We start from the raw sequence: 16,997 nt of genomic DNA on the forward strand, positions 1-16,997 counted from the left end.
GCATTTCATTTAAAATCGTCATAACTCTAAAATTAAAATATTAGACTTTTGCAACTTCTAGATATTGTTAATTATTGAAAACAAAAGTTGCAAATAGGATGTTGAAATATACTTCTACCAATCAAAGAAGGAACCGAAGAGCACAGAGGTGTCTGGGTGGCTCAGTCAGTTAAGCATCCGACTTCTGGCTCAGGTCATGATCTCACAGTTCTTGGAGATCTCCAAGTCCCACATCGGGCTCTGTACTGACAGCTCAGAGCCTGGAGTCTGCTTCAGATTCTGTGTCTCCCTCTCTCTGCCCCTCCCCTGCTCTGGCTCTGTCTCTCAAAAATGAGTAAATGTTAAAAAAAAAAAAAGAGAGAGAGAGAGAGAGAGAGAGAGAGAGAGAGAGAGAGAGAGACAGATTACAGATATTATCAAAGACCCAGTTTCCAAATTTATAATTGTGCTTTGGAACACCTCAATCAACTTGTGAGGAGAATATTTTCATAGACCTTCTGTTTTTGACTGAATAAAATTCTATTTTGTATCCAGTGGATCAAAACTGAGAAGACCTTGGGGCACCCCGGGGGCTCAGTCAGGTAAGTATCCCACTCTTGATTTGGGCCCAGGTCGTGATTTCTCAGTTCATGAGATTGAGCCAGAATTGGGCTCCACGCTGATAGCACAGAGACTGCTTGGGATTCTCTCTCTCCCTCTCTCTCTACCCCTCCCCCGGGCATGTGTGCACACTCTCTCTCTCTCTCTCAAAACAAGTAAATCAAAATAAATAAATCAAAAATTGAGAAGACCTATAATTTTGCAGTATCTAAATTTAGTTGAAACTATCAAAATAAACATAAAGACAATGTACATGATGAGCTTTGTCTTGTAAAAATGTTTCTTGAATGATGTTACTTTGAGTGAGGTTAAAAGATTCTGTGAAAGATTTGGGTTGAAAACTTTGCACATTTCAACATAAAGATTTTTAAATTGAGAATATATTTTATTTATTAGAGTTTGCTTTAAACTTACTAGGTACCTCAGCACTTACAGAGAAAATTAAAAAAAAAAAGTCATTGGGGTGCCTGGGTAGCTCAGTTGGTTAAGTGTCCAACACTTGCTTTTGGTTCAGGTCATGATCTCTCAGTTTGTGAGATCAAGCTCCAGGTCAGCCTCTGCACTGACAAATCCCAAATCCTGCTTGGGATTCTCTGACACATATTAGATATATACATGTACACATGTCTAATATATGTCTAAATACATGTCTAATATACATGAATATGTGTTTTTTTCCCAAAAAAATGGAGATTTCAGGATTTTGGTGAGAGAGATTTGAAGGCAGAAATACGGTCTAGAGGAGGTGGAAGAAACAGAAAACATCATTGCTTCATACCAAAAATTGGGGAGATAAATGGATATTCTGAAAAGAAAGGAAGGCTAAAGTAAACCCAACTTTCCTTTGCCCTTCAACAACACCCCCAGACTTTAAGAAACTGTGTTCATCCTGCCACAATTGTGTATAACCTACCACTAAGCACAGCATAATGCCAGGTACATTGGAATGGTATAAATAAGTAATTGTCAGAATGAAAGAACAGACAGGCTTCACATGTAGGGAACCTTGCTAAGTGCTGGGAATGCAAGGCTGTGTAGGGCAAAGACCCTGCTCTTCAGGAATTTTTCTATTATGAAAAGCCAAAAGCCATAAAACTGGAATGTGAAATAAACTTTAAAGCAAAAAAATTCTAAATGAGTCTGAAGGTTAATTAAAGCTCAGTTATCGCTGATGCTATTTCAACCAGCATTCTGAGATGGTTAGTTATCATTAAAAAAATAAGCCCACTAAACTAAGTTTCTGTAACTTCTCTATTGGGCAGAAATTATTTTAATTATTGTATTAGCAAATAGCTTAATGGAAATGATAGTTTAATGTACATACTTATTTAAATTTTTTCTCTAAACATGTAATATTACAGCCATGAAATGTCATTGAAGGAGTCAATGACTATAAAGCTGCATGGCAAAAAAGCTAAGTGGTAATTAAAATTGCTTAAGCAAATGTAAATCAAACTTGTAGTTTTTTAAAAAAATCAATTTTCATCTCTCTAATTCTGGAGAATTTATATCTTCTGCCTTTTTTGCTTGTGTTTTGGAAAAGAATCTCAGAAGTCACAAAAGAATGAATTAAATGTTAAGATAAACAAGCTTCAAATGCCAGGGATAGGCTAGTAATAAACAGAACGGAAGGGTAAGCACAAGTACAATCTATTTGGTTATATGCTTTTCTAGTTAAGTGGGATAGCTGTACTTGGCAATTCCAGAAAAACCAGATGGGAGGCTGGTTTAACATTTAGGAAATAAACATTGAAATTAATGGAGAACGGGAGATGGAGAACTCATGGCTTTAGCATAAATAATAAAATAATAAAGATAGCACATTTTCTACTCTGTCAGATGACAGTACATTTACCTTCCCAGCAGAAACCTGGAATCTAAATAACCCAGGTCCAAGTGAGTGCAAACAACTGGCCTGTCTTGTTTAACAGTAACTGCCTGTAGTCAGGCCCTCTAGGACAGTTTATCTGATTCTACAGTCTGACCTCGACCATGGACTCTTTCCCTTAGAGTGGCCTCTGCGGGTCATCCAAGTGTCCAGAAGGACAGGAGCCTGAGACCGATTCATGACTGCTTTCAACCTCCACCTGGTGGAGGCCACGTCCTTTTCATGAGGCCGATGGGAATGTCGCGCTACAGCCCCACTATTTTTTATTCTTACAATATTCTTCCCAGTCCTTTCCTTGCTTCTCTCAGTCTCAGGCTGAGAAAGTAAAAGCATCACCGGAATTTAATGGATTGAAAGGGAACCCAGACGACTGAAGAACAGGACGGGTCTGGAGTGGTCTTTGGAACAAGGGGGTTAAGAAGGCGGCAAGGGGCAACTCTCCCAGCTCAACTGCCCTTCGTAGGAGCGGATATGGCCCCCAAAGCCAGCGAGTCCTCGGCCTGAAAGACAAAGAAAGGCTCGGGGCCGAGTGGTGACGGGGTGGGTGGGGGCAGCGACTCGCGTGAGCTCGGGGACGTGAGAACGCAGCCCCCGCCCCTTTCTCCTCCCCCCACAAAGGCGGGACCCGAAAGCCACCCCCAGAAAGGTTCCCCCGCGAGGCGGGCAGCGGGTCCAGGCGCCCGCACACGCCCAGGCACCGGCGGCGACGGGCCGGCGCGCAGGGGGAGGGGAGGAGTAAGGGGAGGAGCCGGCGGGCGAAGAAAGGCCGAGCGGTCGGGTGGGGGCGGGGCCTGGGCTGGAGGGCGGGGCCACGGAGTGGGGCGGGGCGGAGCCGGCCGAGTCCCGGGCTGCCTGAGACAGTCACTGCCCTGACGGCGGCGGCGGCGGCGGTTGGCTGGTGGGGGTTGGGAGGCGCACGACCGAGGCTGCTGGGGCAGCTGGAACTGGCAGTTGCCGGGGGCCAACAGGAGGATCCGGAGCTGAGAGCGTGCCCCAGGCCGGGAGGAGGAGGAGGCTGCAGTTGGAGTCCCGAGAGCGCTGGCGGCCGCGGATTCTCAGAGGAGCAAGTGTCTGAGGCTTAGAGTCCGCAGCGGCGGCGGCGGCCACGGCGGCGGCTGGGGCCGAGGTAACCGAGGGGCGGCATCGGCGGTAGAAGCGAGGCCCCTTCTCAGGTCGGAAGCTCGGGGGCTGTGGCTGGGCTCGAGGCTGACTCACCCACCCACCCTTTGCAGTCTCCGTCCCCTTCGTTCCGCCGTGGGTCCGGTGGGGGCGGGAACGGCGCGAGGGGTGGGGGCGCAGAACTGGGCGCCTACTGGAAGGCGACCCCTCATCTGGGATTGGCAAGGGCGTCGGGCACCCCCTCCCCCTCCAAAAGACACACCCCAAAATCTCGGGGCGGGGCGGGGTGTTGGGGCGTTCCCAGCCTTCTGGAAGGGAAGACCTCGGTGTGGAGGCTGCACCTCCGTCCGTGGCCTCTCCGAGGTGGCCCCCCTGTGGCTCCTTGAGGCTGCTCAAACCGAAGGTGGTTCCCGTCTCTGGGAATCCCGGAGTTCCTTTTGTCTATCAGCTGAAACTAGAGGCCGGAACTGTAGGCAAACACCCACCAGCCCTGAAGCATTCTACTCCTTATCCCTTTTCTGTCTCGGAAGGAATTCTCCCCGGCAGCCTTTTCTCCGGCCACAGTAGTAGATTCCATTCCTCACCCCCATCCGAAACATTTATCTTTGGCGCAGAGGAAGGAAGGATTCACGTTGTACTTGTATTTGGCTTTATCATTCGTGTTAAGATTATTCCCATCCTCCCCCTCTATTTTTTTTTTAACCCATTCCCATCCAGCCGCAACCATAGTAATCATCCCCTAGATTTTGCAAACTATCAACAAAGAAGTGTGACTAGTCGAGTAAACAGAGTCCTTGACTGGCTGGACTGTGCAATTTAATAGAGCTTCCTTTAACTGGCGCTGTTCTACCAAGCTTGTCGGAAAGACCTTTTTGGCTAGAGTTAAGGATGTTACTGTGTGTGCATAAAGCCTTTTTAAAAAATCCAGGGTAACTGGATTAAAATGTAGCTGCTTGGGAAGCATAACCGTAGACAAAGTAAAATACAGAAAGGAAAGTGGAATTATGATTCTGGGGGTAATTGTCCAACTTTTTTAAAGTGCCAAAGATGAAGTATATGGATTTTCTTAAAGTATATGGGTTTTTGAGATTATTTTAACTGGGAAATTATATCCTTTTGTAAGCTTTTAAGTAAGTAAGCTCTTAACATATAATATTATGCACTAAGATATTTTTGTTTTATTTTAGTTACTTGTAGAAATTGTTGATTTCCCAGATATCTTAAAGCTAGGAACCTGTGAACAGGTTCATTAAGAATCAACACTCCAACAAAATGGCATTTTATCAATACTTTGGATTAAGGATGTGTTAACAGTGGCCTGTCCTTTCTGCCACATAAAAGACCCTAATCTAAAACAGTTCCCTCCCTGGCAGTTGCCCAGATGCCTGAAAATGGCAAGGTCTAGTACTTTGAGTGACTATCCTTCAACAAGAAATACAGAGCTACCTATCAACCGTATACGTGGGATCGCTTTGATGGCATTTACTGTAATGGACATCTTTTCTGCATCTAATTTTCAGATACAGAATTAACACTTGGAATCTGGAGAAGCATTTTGTACACATTGAAAGATTGGGCATTATCTTTAGTTTTCCAGATGTATTGTCTCATCTGCACACTTGAAACATCCACAATCACATAAACTCCAGATATAACCATGGAGTTATGTGACCCATCAAGATTTAGGAAAAGTATTGCCACGCTTTGGAACCAGGCAATTTTCCACCAGTTCAACAATTAAACTAATATATTTTCTGCTGATAATCAAGAGTAAAGAGCTAAATAAAGTCATGCACATTCGATTGGCAAATGGCATCTCTGGCTGTTGAGTCTTACTGTAACTGGTTACTGTATCATTCAGAGTCAACTTAATATGCAAGTTATGTCCTAATGGATGTAAAGACCTGTGTTGACGTATCCAGGATCTAGCAAATGTTGAAGATAAGAAACCTATTATGACTAATCCTTGGGAAGAGAAAGTCTGCAAAATGGCTCAAACGAGTTTACTGCAGGGGAAGCAGTTTTACTGTAGGGAGTGGGTTTTCCACAAGCTTCAGCATTGCCTCCAGGAGAAAACTAACTGCTGCAATAGTGCTGTCAACACACCATCCCTTGTAATGAATTCTGGGAATAATGCTAGTGTTGTCTCTGGAAAAGGAGCTGCCTGGGGTGTGCTGTTGGTAGGAGGGCCTGGCAGTGGCAAGACAGCCCTATGTACTGAGCTGTTGTGGCCAAGTTCACCTACGAGCTTGCAGAGAGGTTTACATCGCCAGGCTTTGGCCTTTCATTTCTGCAAAGCCCAGGACTCTGATACTTTGTGTGTTGGAGGGTTTATTAGAGGTCTAGTTGCCCAGATCTGCCGCAGTGGACTACTCCAAGGATATGAGGACAAGCTAAGGGATCCAGCAGTCCAAAGCCTGTTACAGCCTGGAGAATGTGAAAGGAACCCAGCTGAAGCATTTAAAAGGTAACAATAAGAATGCCATGATTCTGGTTTCTAAGCAAAAATTAACGTGTTTTCTAGGTTTTTTGTTTGTTTGTTTTAGTTTTTTGTCTGTTTAAATTTTGTGGGGTACCTGTACGACTGTGCATTTGGGGATAATCTGTAGTTGTAAATACACGTGTTACTTTGAGTATCAAAAACAAAATTTAAGCTTTGAATGTTGCACAGGATATGAATTAAAAGTATGTCTTTTCTTTTACTTCTTCAATAACAGAATATGAAACAGAAACTTAATTTTTATTTCAAACTTAGGACAATTGCTTATTTACTTATTTATTTTTCTAGTATTATCTATAATTGGTAAGGGATATTTCTTATGGTAGAAAAAACCATTTAGCTGCTTGGAAAATGGGCTGCATTTTCAGGGAAGGCATATTATAAATGGTGCTGAATTTAGAGGAACTCTCAGCGTAGAATCTAATCTTTTTTGCTTAGAGTAGTCTTTCTTCAAGTTATTTTTGAAAGAGATCATTGGCCATTGAGAATCTGAAGAAAATCTATGTTTGGGATTTATTCCCCTATCGAGTAAACAAAAAGTTAAGTAGTACTTTTAAATATGTGGTATTTATAAAATAATGAAAATCTGGCATAATTTTACTACTTTTAGTGAGTGATATGAAAAACAACTTTTTTTCTAACCTCAATTAAGCATTTTTCCTTTGGTAAATGGAGTGGTCTAGGAGGGGAGTAAGTTGCTTTTCAGAGTTGTTGCAGATTCAAAGTGTATTCAAGAAGACATGATGCCTTGAAAATAATTTTTTGCCTTTCAACCCTCTGCTTGTTAAAAGAAGCAGGCAGATTGTTATTTTTGTGCTTGCTATTGACTCACTGCTGCTTGAATTACTCATTTTGTGTATACTTTTATTTCTACACAGTAAGTAGCTCTTAGCAGGTGGAAGTTTGTTCCCCAAAGATGTAGGTGTACTGTGCGATGGAAGTTAGCATACGTGTGTGTATATGTGGCTGTATGTGTCTGTCTCTCTGTGTGTCTCTAGGAGTCTTTTGAGTAGGATTTGAATTGCTGTGAAATGAGTGATATTTGTTTTTATGATGTCTTCAGATTTAATGGTATGAAAACGTAAGTTTTAAGTGGTGTTGAAAATATTAACAATAATAGCAAACGCTATGTGTCAGTGTTCTAAAAGATTTACGAATATTAACTTATTTCATTTTCATCGCAATCCTATGAGGTAGGTACTGTTATTATTCCCATTTCATGGATGAGGAAACTGAGACACAGAAAGCTTTGTAACTTGTCCAAGGTTACAGTCTTGTATGTGGCAGGCAGAGCTGGGATTTGAAGAATGTGTGCATGTATACAGGTTTGTAATCATAGAAATTCTTTGAAGGACTAGAGGGGGAGAGTAGATTAGAATTTGTGGAGGACAGGGGGGTGTGTCACAGTTGTGATTTGAGTGGAGTTTTCAGATTGCCCATATAAGTGACAGAGTAGTAGTCTGGAATGATCTTTATGGATAGTGGTATGGAATTCAAACGTGGGAGGGGTATATTAAAGTCAGCCAAAGAGAAATAAATAAAAACATTTAAAAAAAAAAAAAAAAGTCAGCCAAAGAGATGCGTCTTTGAGAGGTGTGCTATTCTTGCAGATTTTTTAATGTTTAAGTGCAGTCCAGTAAAATTCAGGGCAAATCTCTTATTTTTTGCTCTTAGCCACCAACATCAGGGTTAAAACTATTCAATCATTTTTAAATAAGAAGGAAATCCGTTAGGTGATAACTGGTGCACAAATAGGAGATACTGGCTTCAGTGGACAGTTTTAAATATGGAATGTGTTTATTCAATAACGTAGTCTTCAATATATAAAACTTTACCTTTTAAGAGACTTAAAAGTCTCTGGGCATAAGCGGCTCTTTTCCTATTGACTTCCTACTTTTTCTGAAGATACTGTCACTAGTTGAAGAGCTGAATTTTCATTTCTTATAATTTCATTTCTTAGAAGTTACTTGGATTTAACACCTTAGAAAATCAGTTTCAAAGAGCTTAGCTAACTACGTTAAACTTAGTCCGACTAAATTCGGTAATTATACATTTTATTTTATTGAAATTTATATGTAAATTTCTAATGCCTTTAAATATTTAAATCCATGTCTAATTGTACATTTTTGCTATATTCTGATCTTAAGCAGACCTTTCTGTATGGTATCATAGGTTTTCCTGAAAAAGGTCCATCTACTGAGATGGTCCTGTTTTGTTTTGTTTTTTCCTGTGTAAACTTTAGTTATCAAATAATTGAAGAGAAATGAGAAGCAATTAGAGCTATATGTGAAAACCACACCGGTGCTGATTTTCTGATTGACAGAAAGAGCTAACCACTTTGTATTCCCAGGCTGTACTTTGGTAGAGGAAGCACAGCCTTTCTTTTTGGACCATTTTGGTGATCTTAATCTCCTTCTGGATCTTTCAAAAGCCTGGGTTACTTTCTTTCTTCATCATTAAAGTAGTTAATCATTAAATAAATTAGGTAACTCTGATACTGTAACAACTGTTTCTGATAATTCATAGAGTACATTTCCTCTAAGACTCTGAAGCTTTCATATAACCATAGTCAAATGCAAGTATGAGAATACAATACAGTTAAAGAGAAATATTTTTGCATCGTCTATGGCATTAGATAATCTAAGCCTTTACTTTTGGATAGCCAAGATTTTATTGTAGGTTCTATTACAGTAGGTTCTATTTGTGATTGATTTTTGTTAAATAAGGCCTTAGAGAATTTTAATAGGAATCTATTTTGTGTAGGCAGGGAGAAATGTAATTCAACAGGTAGATAATCATTGCTTTCAAGAAGTTATAATATTTTGAGAGAGACAGAGATCAAAGTGATATGATGGGAGATGAAATATAAACAAAGAGAAGTAAAATCTTTTTTTGCTTTTGAAAAAAAATTCAAAACCCACTTTATTACTTTTTTAACATCTGTCTAACACTTGATAATATTAATGGTTTCATATATTCATTTGTAAAACAATTTAATAGTAATAGAAAATTGATAAAGAGAAATCTTAGTTCTTGACAGATGAACAAAGTTGGGGAAATTGCAGAGAAGTGATTCCGTAATGAATGCATTTTATAAACGTTTCTTCAGTTTTACTTCCTAATTATTTACCTAGTTTTTATGTTTAATGATACTAGATAGAATACGTAGTGCCAGAAAAAAACTTCTTACATGAAATCATATACCTACGTGGTAACTTGTTAATTGCTGGTGTATTGAAATCACTTTTTCTCTATGATAAGAAAAATGAGAGGAATGTCATTTTAATCTAGTTAAATGCTGCTACTTTCTTTCCCCTCTGACATGATATCACAATTCTTAGACATAGTAGTCACAAAATTTATTCTGACTTTCATTAATTCTTACAGCAAATATTTGAGAGCCTTTTGTGTTTTAAACACAGTTGAGCTGGAGATATTTATTGAGAACCTTCTGTGTGTTCAGTTCAGTTGTAGATAAATCAGTGAGTTGAACAGACAAAATACCCTGCCTTCATGGAGCTTAAATTCTTATTATAATATTTATCTTATTTCTATAAAGAGAAATAATATTTGGGATAAATGCTTGTTACAGTGTTCATGCAACACATAAATGTTTTAAGACTAGTGTAAGGAATTATATGATCTGCTAAAGGGAATGATGAATGAAGACCTATTAATTTCTTTTTTTCCCTTTTCCATTTTTCTATCTTGATTAGTTAAAGTGCAAAGCTATTGTTACTGTTTAGATTTTTTTTTTTTTTCTCATTTCTGTTGGTGGAACTAAGATGGTCTAATTGATGACAATTAACATTTTTACCTGAAAACCAAAGTCTGATTTCTTTCCTTCTGCCTTTCCCTTCACACTCTTATTGCAAAACTTTGTATATTTTGTGTATTTTCTAGAGTTTGTGTTAGAGTTTCCTGGTAGTCATATAAATGTAAGCCAAATCCCAGTTATTTTTGACAGAAGTATGAAGGCATCTAAGTTTAGGGAAAGTGAGAAGGAGTGGAGTAGTTTCAGATCTTGTGACTGGTTTAGAAGCACAACTGAACATGATTATTTCATTTAACTAGAAACTCCTTTCTGAATCTTACTATCATAGTTATTGCACCCATGGATCTTCTTGGAGATTTAAATGGATGTGGAACTGGGAAATACAAATTTTTGCTTCTGGTAGACACTATTCTCTAATTTTTATTTCTAGTTAAAAATCTGCCAGACCAGGTTATTAGTTTTCTATGTGTGATGTCAATTTTCCAGATTTGAGTGAAAAGATTTTGTTCTTTGTAATGCGTAAGTGGAATAAAATTGTGATGAAGAATTAGGTAACTGACTCTAAACTTTGAGAGTTTAGCCAAAAAAAAGTTGTGTTGGTAGTGAAAGGCTTGTTAAGTGAGAGTAGCTTGTTAAGAAAAGAATCGGAAACTGGAAGACCAAACTGACATTTGTGTTTTATGTCAAATAGGAACCCTCAAGTGGTTGAATCTTCTTTCTGATTTTTTTATTTCCTTCTCTTTGAACATTTATAGTTTTTCAGTTGTATCTCTTTAGATTTTTAGCTTCTTTAGTTATTTATGCATATATCTTCTGTTATCTCTTCTATTAGGCATGTGCTCTTCATGACGTTATTCATGACTGATTAATTTTTTTATATTTACCATAGTTCTTTGAACAGCACTTTGCATGTAGTAAGTGCTAAATGATTATCATTTGAATGAGGGAATAAAGCTACTTACCTATCTAGAATATGTTTGAACCTAATTGAAGGATAGCTGAAGCTCTTGCATAAGGAAGGGAATTGAAATGTTATATCGTTTAGGTCAGTTTTCAGTGTAGACCAGACTGGTATAGTGATTATTAATTTATTAACCTGCCATGTGTACTCTTTAGCATGTATGAATATGGCATTGGTCCAGATAGTTTTAAGTGGCCAGATGTCTATCTTCTGTCTCAACTGGCTGCAAGTATTTTTGGCTGACTCAACAAAGGGACTAAGAACAGAATGAGATTGGAACGTGTGCTTCCTTTTTACCCTCCTTTGTGGGGTATTTTCAAGGCAAAATATTCCCTTTCCATCGTCTGTCTGGTATAACTAGTACTATTTAAGATAGCCATCATTATCCATTCTTCAATATTACCAGATTAAAAGATCTTGTAAAGTGTCTTTGCAGTTCACATTTTAAATGAAATAAATGAATTAATGTAATTTTCAAAATCAAAATTCTACATTTCTTTTAGTCTAACATAGTCATTTTTCACCAAATTGTTGTTTCCAACTTTTGACCATGTTATTTTTACTTTAAGATGGACTGCCATTCATTCAGGACCTCCCACTTTCCCTTCCTAAAACCTTTTGTTTCTACCCTTGATGGGTTCTTTTTTATGCTTCATATCCAAGTGCTGCTTCCTTTGGTTCCTGTTGCTCCTCCATAAAATTTGCTGAACCGTTCCTCAACCTTTAATCACTTATGCTATAATGGCATAACATATTCCTGCATATTTATGTTATTTAATTTCAGTCACATTTTTAGTTCTGCTTGGCCATTCTTCCATTTACTTCTTAGTAACTCTGTGTTTTGTTTTGTTTTGTTTTGTTTTATTTTGTTTTGTTTTGTTTTGTTTTAGACCAGAGAGAGTAAAGTTATTCCCTACAGGTTGAATACTTTTACCCAATTCAGGAAATTTCATACACACATCCAGATTTCTGGTTTTTCTCGGAAAAAAAGTGGAAATTTTGACAAAATTAGGTTCTCATTCTCTTGAATCAGTAATCTCGTGGAGCCATGTTAGCTGCTGTCTTCAGCTGGGGCCTACATGCCCTAATTTGATTCATCCCCCCAACTCTGTTATTCTATTCCACGACCACTTTACCTGTTCATATGTGCCAGCCTAGCTGCTACTGGCATTTTCAAACACAAACGTGTTTCCTAGTACTCTGACAAAAAGTGTATTTTTTTTTTATTTCCTACCAGATCTTCATATCATCTCTAATTTGTGTACACAAGTCCTACTACTTATGTGTCACCTCATTTCTTAACTTACTGAAGTCTGACTTCTATATGTGTATATTCACAGAAAGATGTTTGTGCAGAGTAGCTTCTGAACTCATTGCTCACTCTATCTTAGCCTTAGATGATACATTCTAGAACTTTTTTCATTATCTGTAATTTCTTCCTTTCAAAATCCTCTATGTTCTTTGGTCTCTCTCCCTCTAGGTACTCTCTTGGTGTTTGTCCATCGAAGCTTACTTAGATCTTCTCTCTTTATACATATTCCTTCAATAATTTTATTTATTTACATGGCTACCAGCGTTCATATCTAGTATGATAGCAATCGAATCTGCACCAACATATCTAATGTGATAGCAATCAAATCTGCGTCAACAGCTTTTATCCTCGCCCTGATCAACATGTATCTTTTCACTGGAGTGTTCTTCACTAACCTTGCTGTGTTTTTCAAATCAGCATCTCTTTCAGCATTTCTATTCATTGGCTCACTCATTTATTTCTGAAACATATTCCGCACCTGCTCTGTGCCAGATAAGTGGTCAGTGTCAGGGCTAAAGTTGTAAGCCAAACAGTTAAGTGGTAGGGGCAAGAGGGAAGTACATTGAACAAATAATCACAAAAATAAATGTAGAAATGCAGGCTTAACAAGTGCCAAGATGGAAGGATACAGGATAAAAGCATATAATCTGAAGCCTGATCATTTTTTGGAAATCTGGGAAAAGTGACTCTTTATCTAAGTTATTTCTTAATTCTTGTTTCCTAGACTCTGCTTAAAAGTGTGATCTTAAGATCAACATTATCAACATTACTTTTGGAGGTTATTAGAAATGCAGAATCTGAGGTCTGTTGAATCTCAGTCTGCCTTTTAGCCCATTTCCTAAGTGAGTGAATCCTGTGCACATTGAAGTTTAAGAAGCACTGCCCTAGGCTTGTTTCTAGAGTTTGCTTTGATTATTTTCTCTTATATTAGTTTATTCTAAAGCATTTAATCCTTTTCTTGGAATGTTTCTTGAATCTTTTACCTAATCTAGAATATTATTTATCTACTCCTAGAAGTAATTTTAGCCTCTCTATCTTCTAATTCCTTTTGTTCATAGTTGGCCAGTTTTACCATAGTAAAACAGTGCTTTCTTTAGGTCCTTCCTCTGAGGACTGTGATAACTTATACAACAAATTCTGATTTCTCTGCCTACCTCTATTGAAAGGTCTGGATAATTTCATTTTGTTCTTTTAAAGTATGTTTCGTGTTTCCAAAACTTGATTAGAACACATAAGTTCATTTATTGTTTCAAGAAACATTTTAAGCATATGAGAGAATGTTAAAGTCTTTAGGAGATATGAGAAGTAAGAATATTCTTATTTTTCTTAGGGTTTAGTAAGAACTTCATATATATAATAAGGATATAGATTTTTTTTTTTGTTATTTATGTTACAGGTTTTTTTTTTTCAGTTTTTTTTTTTCAGCATTTTTGCTGTTTTTTTAAAAAAATTATGAAATAAGATGGTTTCTATATGGTAAAGTGGTTTGGTTTTATGAAGTAAAATAAGTAAATACTTTTCTGCCATTAAAAATATCTTAAAGGGTGCCTGGCTGGCTTAGTTGGTAGAGCATGCAACTCTTGATCTCGAGGTTGTGAGTTCGAGCCCCATGTTGGGCATAGAGCTTACATTAAAAAAATAAAAATATCTTTGGGTGCCTGGGTGGCTCAGTCTGTTAAGCTTCTGACTTCAGCTCAGGTCATGATCTCACGGTCCATGAGTTCGAGCCTCGCATTGGGCTCTGTGCTGACAGCACAGAGCCTGGAACCTGGAGCCTGCTTTGGATTCTCTGTCTCCCTTTCTCTCTCTCCACCGCTTCCCTACTTGCACTCTGTCTGTCTGTCTCTCTCTCAAAAATAAATAAACATTAAAAAAATTAAAAAAATATATCTTTGAAATATATTCTGATTGGTTGCCTGTTTACCCTACGGTTGTTCTAGTTATCTTTGACCATACTATATATAATTGTCTTAAATTTTAAATCAATTCGTCTTTCATGTTATTCTAATCTCAGAAATATTCTAATGTTATTTTTTTCTACTGTATATGTGTATAGTTAAGTATAATCATTGGTAAAAAGATAGGATTTTAAATGCTCATGTAATTGCTTAATAAAAATAAGTATTAATTAAGAGAACTAATTATACGTTACTTGTGGCTATCTAGAAGAACGATTTGGAGCTTTCCAGAAACTACTGACCTTTTACAGTTATGACTCATGATTTGAATACATGGAAACTGTGGTAGATTGAATTATTTGTTTTTGTTCTTCATCTCTCCGTGTATTCTTGCTCTTTGCCATATGATATTGGAAGTCCTTCTACTAGAGGAGAAGTATACTTCTCTGCCTTTTTCTGTTTGGGTCAACCATGTCATTTGCTTTGGCCGGTGGGATGTCAGTAGACAGGATCCAAACAGAGGCTTAAGATGTGCACAACTAGTTGGGCTTATCCTCTTTGCTTCTAGCATCACCATGAGAATGACATCCTTGGTTAGCTTCTTGGCTCAAGAAGATGAGAGAGGGGCACCTGGGTGGCTCAGTCGGTTAAGCGTCCGACTTCGGCTCAGGTCACGATCTCACGGTTCGTGAGTTCAAGCCCCGCGTCGGGCTCTGTGCTGACAGCTCGGAGCCTGGAGCCTGTTTCAGATTCTGTGTCTCCCTCTCTCTCTCTGACCCTCCGCCGTTCATGCTCTGTCTCTCTCTGTCTCAAAAATAAATAAACGTTAAAAAAAATTAAAAAAAAAAAAAGATGAGAGAGATGTGGAACCAATGATATACCACTGTTGTAAAAATTGCTAACAATAAAAAAAAGTAAGGAAATAATATTTCATATCGAAACCCGTAATTTTCTTCAAAAATTTAGGAATCATCATTGATTCCTCAGTTTCACTCATTCACTACACTCAATCCATTAGCTACTTTTGTTTTATTTCAGTGATAAAAGTACCTTCACTTCTCTGCATCCCCATTGCTGCTACTCCTATTCTTTCTTGCCTAGCTTGCTGCAGTCGCCTCCCAAAATGGTCTTCCTGTTGCTATTATTGTCCCTCTTATCTTTACAAAGTGTTAAAGTATCAGGTCATATTAGTTACCTGCTTAAAACCTGCCAATGGCTTCTGACTACCTTAAGAATAAAATCTAAGCTTTACATGGTCCAGTCTTTGCCTACCCTTTGACCTCAGCTTGTATCACTTTCATCCTTGCTCATTGTTCTGCATCCACATCATTACCCTTATCATGTTTTGAAATAGGTGACATTCCAGCCAGCAGATTGTTATATGGCTACTTGTCTGGTATCACTTAGGTGCCAGCCTTAATATTACCTCCTCAGAGAACCTTTCCTTTCCATCAAGTCTTTGAGACATCTCCCCACCCAGTCAGTTTCTTAAATCAGATCCTCCCACTTTGTTTTCTTTATTTCTTAATTTTCAGTGTCTAGCATGATCTGAAGTTACTTTGCTTCATGTGTTTACTTTGACTTTCTGCCTACCTACTGGAATGAGCAGACTACCTACCTGACTTGGTCCCTTTTTATCTCCAGAACATAGACTATAGAAGACAGTAACTATTTCTTGAATTGAGGGAACAACTATGTTTTAATTAAAAAACATCATAAATTTGGTCACATTTATAATTTGTGTTGCTCTAACCACATTCCGTTTGAAATAGTACATGTTTTTCTGCAGAGTGATTTATACATATAGATTATATACTTATTAATGACAGAGATCCATTTGAACCAGTATTTTTTTATTTTGTTTGTTGTTTCTTACAATGCATGCTAAAATTAATTTTTATAAAATGGAAAACTTTTTAGCGGCATCTGATTTATATTCTATGATGTGAATCATGAGGTCACATTTTGCCTATCTTCTATAAATCCCTAGTTTCTTCTGTGTTTCATAGTTTCATTCCTATAAATCTTTCTGAGATTATCATTTAAAATTTATATTCATTAGAAAAGAGAAAAAATGTTTGTAGCTTAAATCTCAGTTATGATGTTTATTAATTGCTACTATAGCGAGAGAAACAACTCGCACACCATAGACTTCACAGGAATTGAAACATAAAAATTAATGACACCAAGTACAAGAAATGGTTGCAGAAAAAGAATTTGAGAAAATGATTGTTCCTATCCCTGAAGTTTATCATTTATACAGGAAAATAAATAAAATAAGAAAACAAATATGCATCTACCTACCTATTTTGCTATATTTACTTTAAATCTAGATTTACTATTTTGTTTTAAAGAAAAAATAAGGGTGCCTGGGTGGCTCAGTTGAGCCTGCCACTCTAGATATCAGGGTTGTAGGTTCAATTTCTACGTTGGGTGTAGCGATTACTTAAAAATAAAATCTTAGGGGACATTGGGTGGTTCAGTTAAGCATACAACTCTTGATGTCGGCTCAGGTAATGATCTCACAATTTGTGAGATCGAGCCCCTTGTTGGGCTCAGCGCTGACAGAACTGGATCCTGCTTGAGATTCTCTCTCCCTATCTGCCCCTCCCCCTGCACAGACTCCCTCTCTGTCTCAAAATGAATAATTAAACATTAAAAAAAAAAAACTACATTTGAATCTTCCCTGGTATCCCTTGCTAAATTTGACCTACTCACACCCATAAGATGACCCCTCTTATGGAGGCTGAGTGGCTCATTCAGTTAAGCGTCTACTTCGGCTCAGGTCATGATCTCACAACTCTTGAGTTCAAACCCCACTTTGGGGCTCTGTGCTGACAGCTCAGCCTGGAGCCTACTTCAGGTTTTGTCTCCGGCTCTCTCTGTCCCTCCTCTGCTCACGCGCTGTCTTTCTCTCCCTCTCTCTCTCTCTCAAATATAAATA

General features: G+C 38.2%; 1 protein-coding gene across 1 annotated transcript in view; it reads left to right on the plus strand.

Annotated features, from left to right (window-relative positions):
- The first annotated feature begins 3,478 nt into the window (after nt 1-3,478).
- The window catches only part of ANKRD50 (ankyrin repeat domain 50), a 33,105-nt gene continuing 19,586 nt past the window's right edge, over nt 3,479-16,997 (plus strand). The window contains exons 1-2 of the mRNA XM_025921804.2: nt 3,479-3,614; nt 5,128-6,074. Of these exons, the coding sequence (XP_025777589.1) occupies nt 5,563-6,074 (512 nt within the window). The 5' untranslated portion in view covers nt 3,479-3,614; nt 5,128-5,562. The remainder of the gene's footprint in view (nt 3,615-5,127; nt 6,075-16,997) is intronic.

Source organism: Puma concolor, chromosome B1, assembly GCF_028749965.1.
Source record: "Puma concolor isolate L17-30 chromosome B1, mPumCon1.1.hap2, whole genome shotgun sequence".
NCBI lineage: Eukaryota > Metazoa > Chordata > Mammalia > Carnivora > Felidae > Puma > Puma concolor.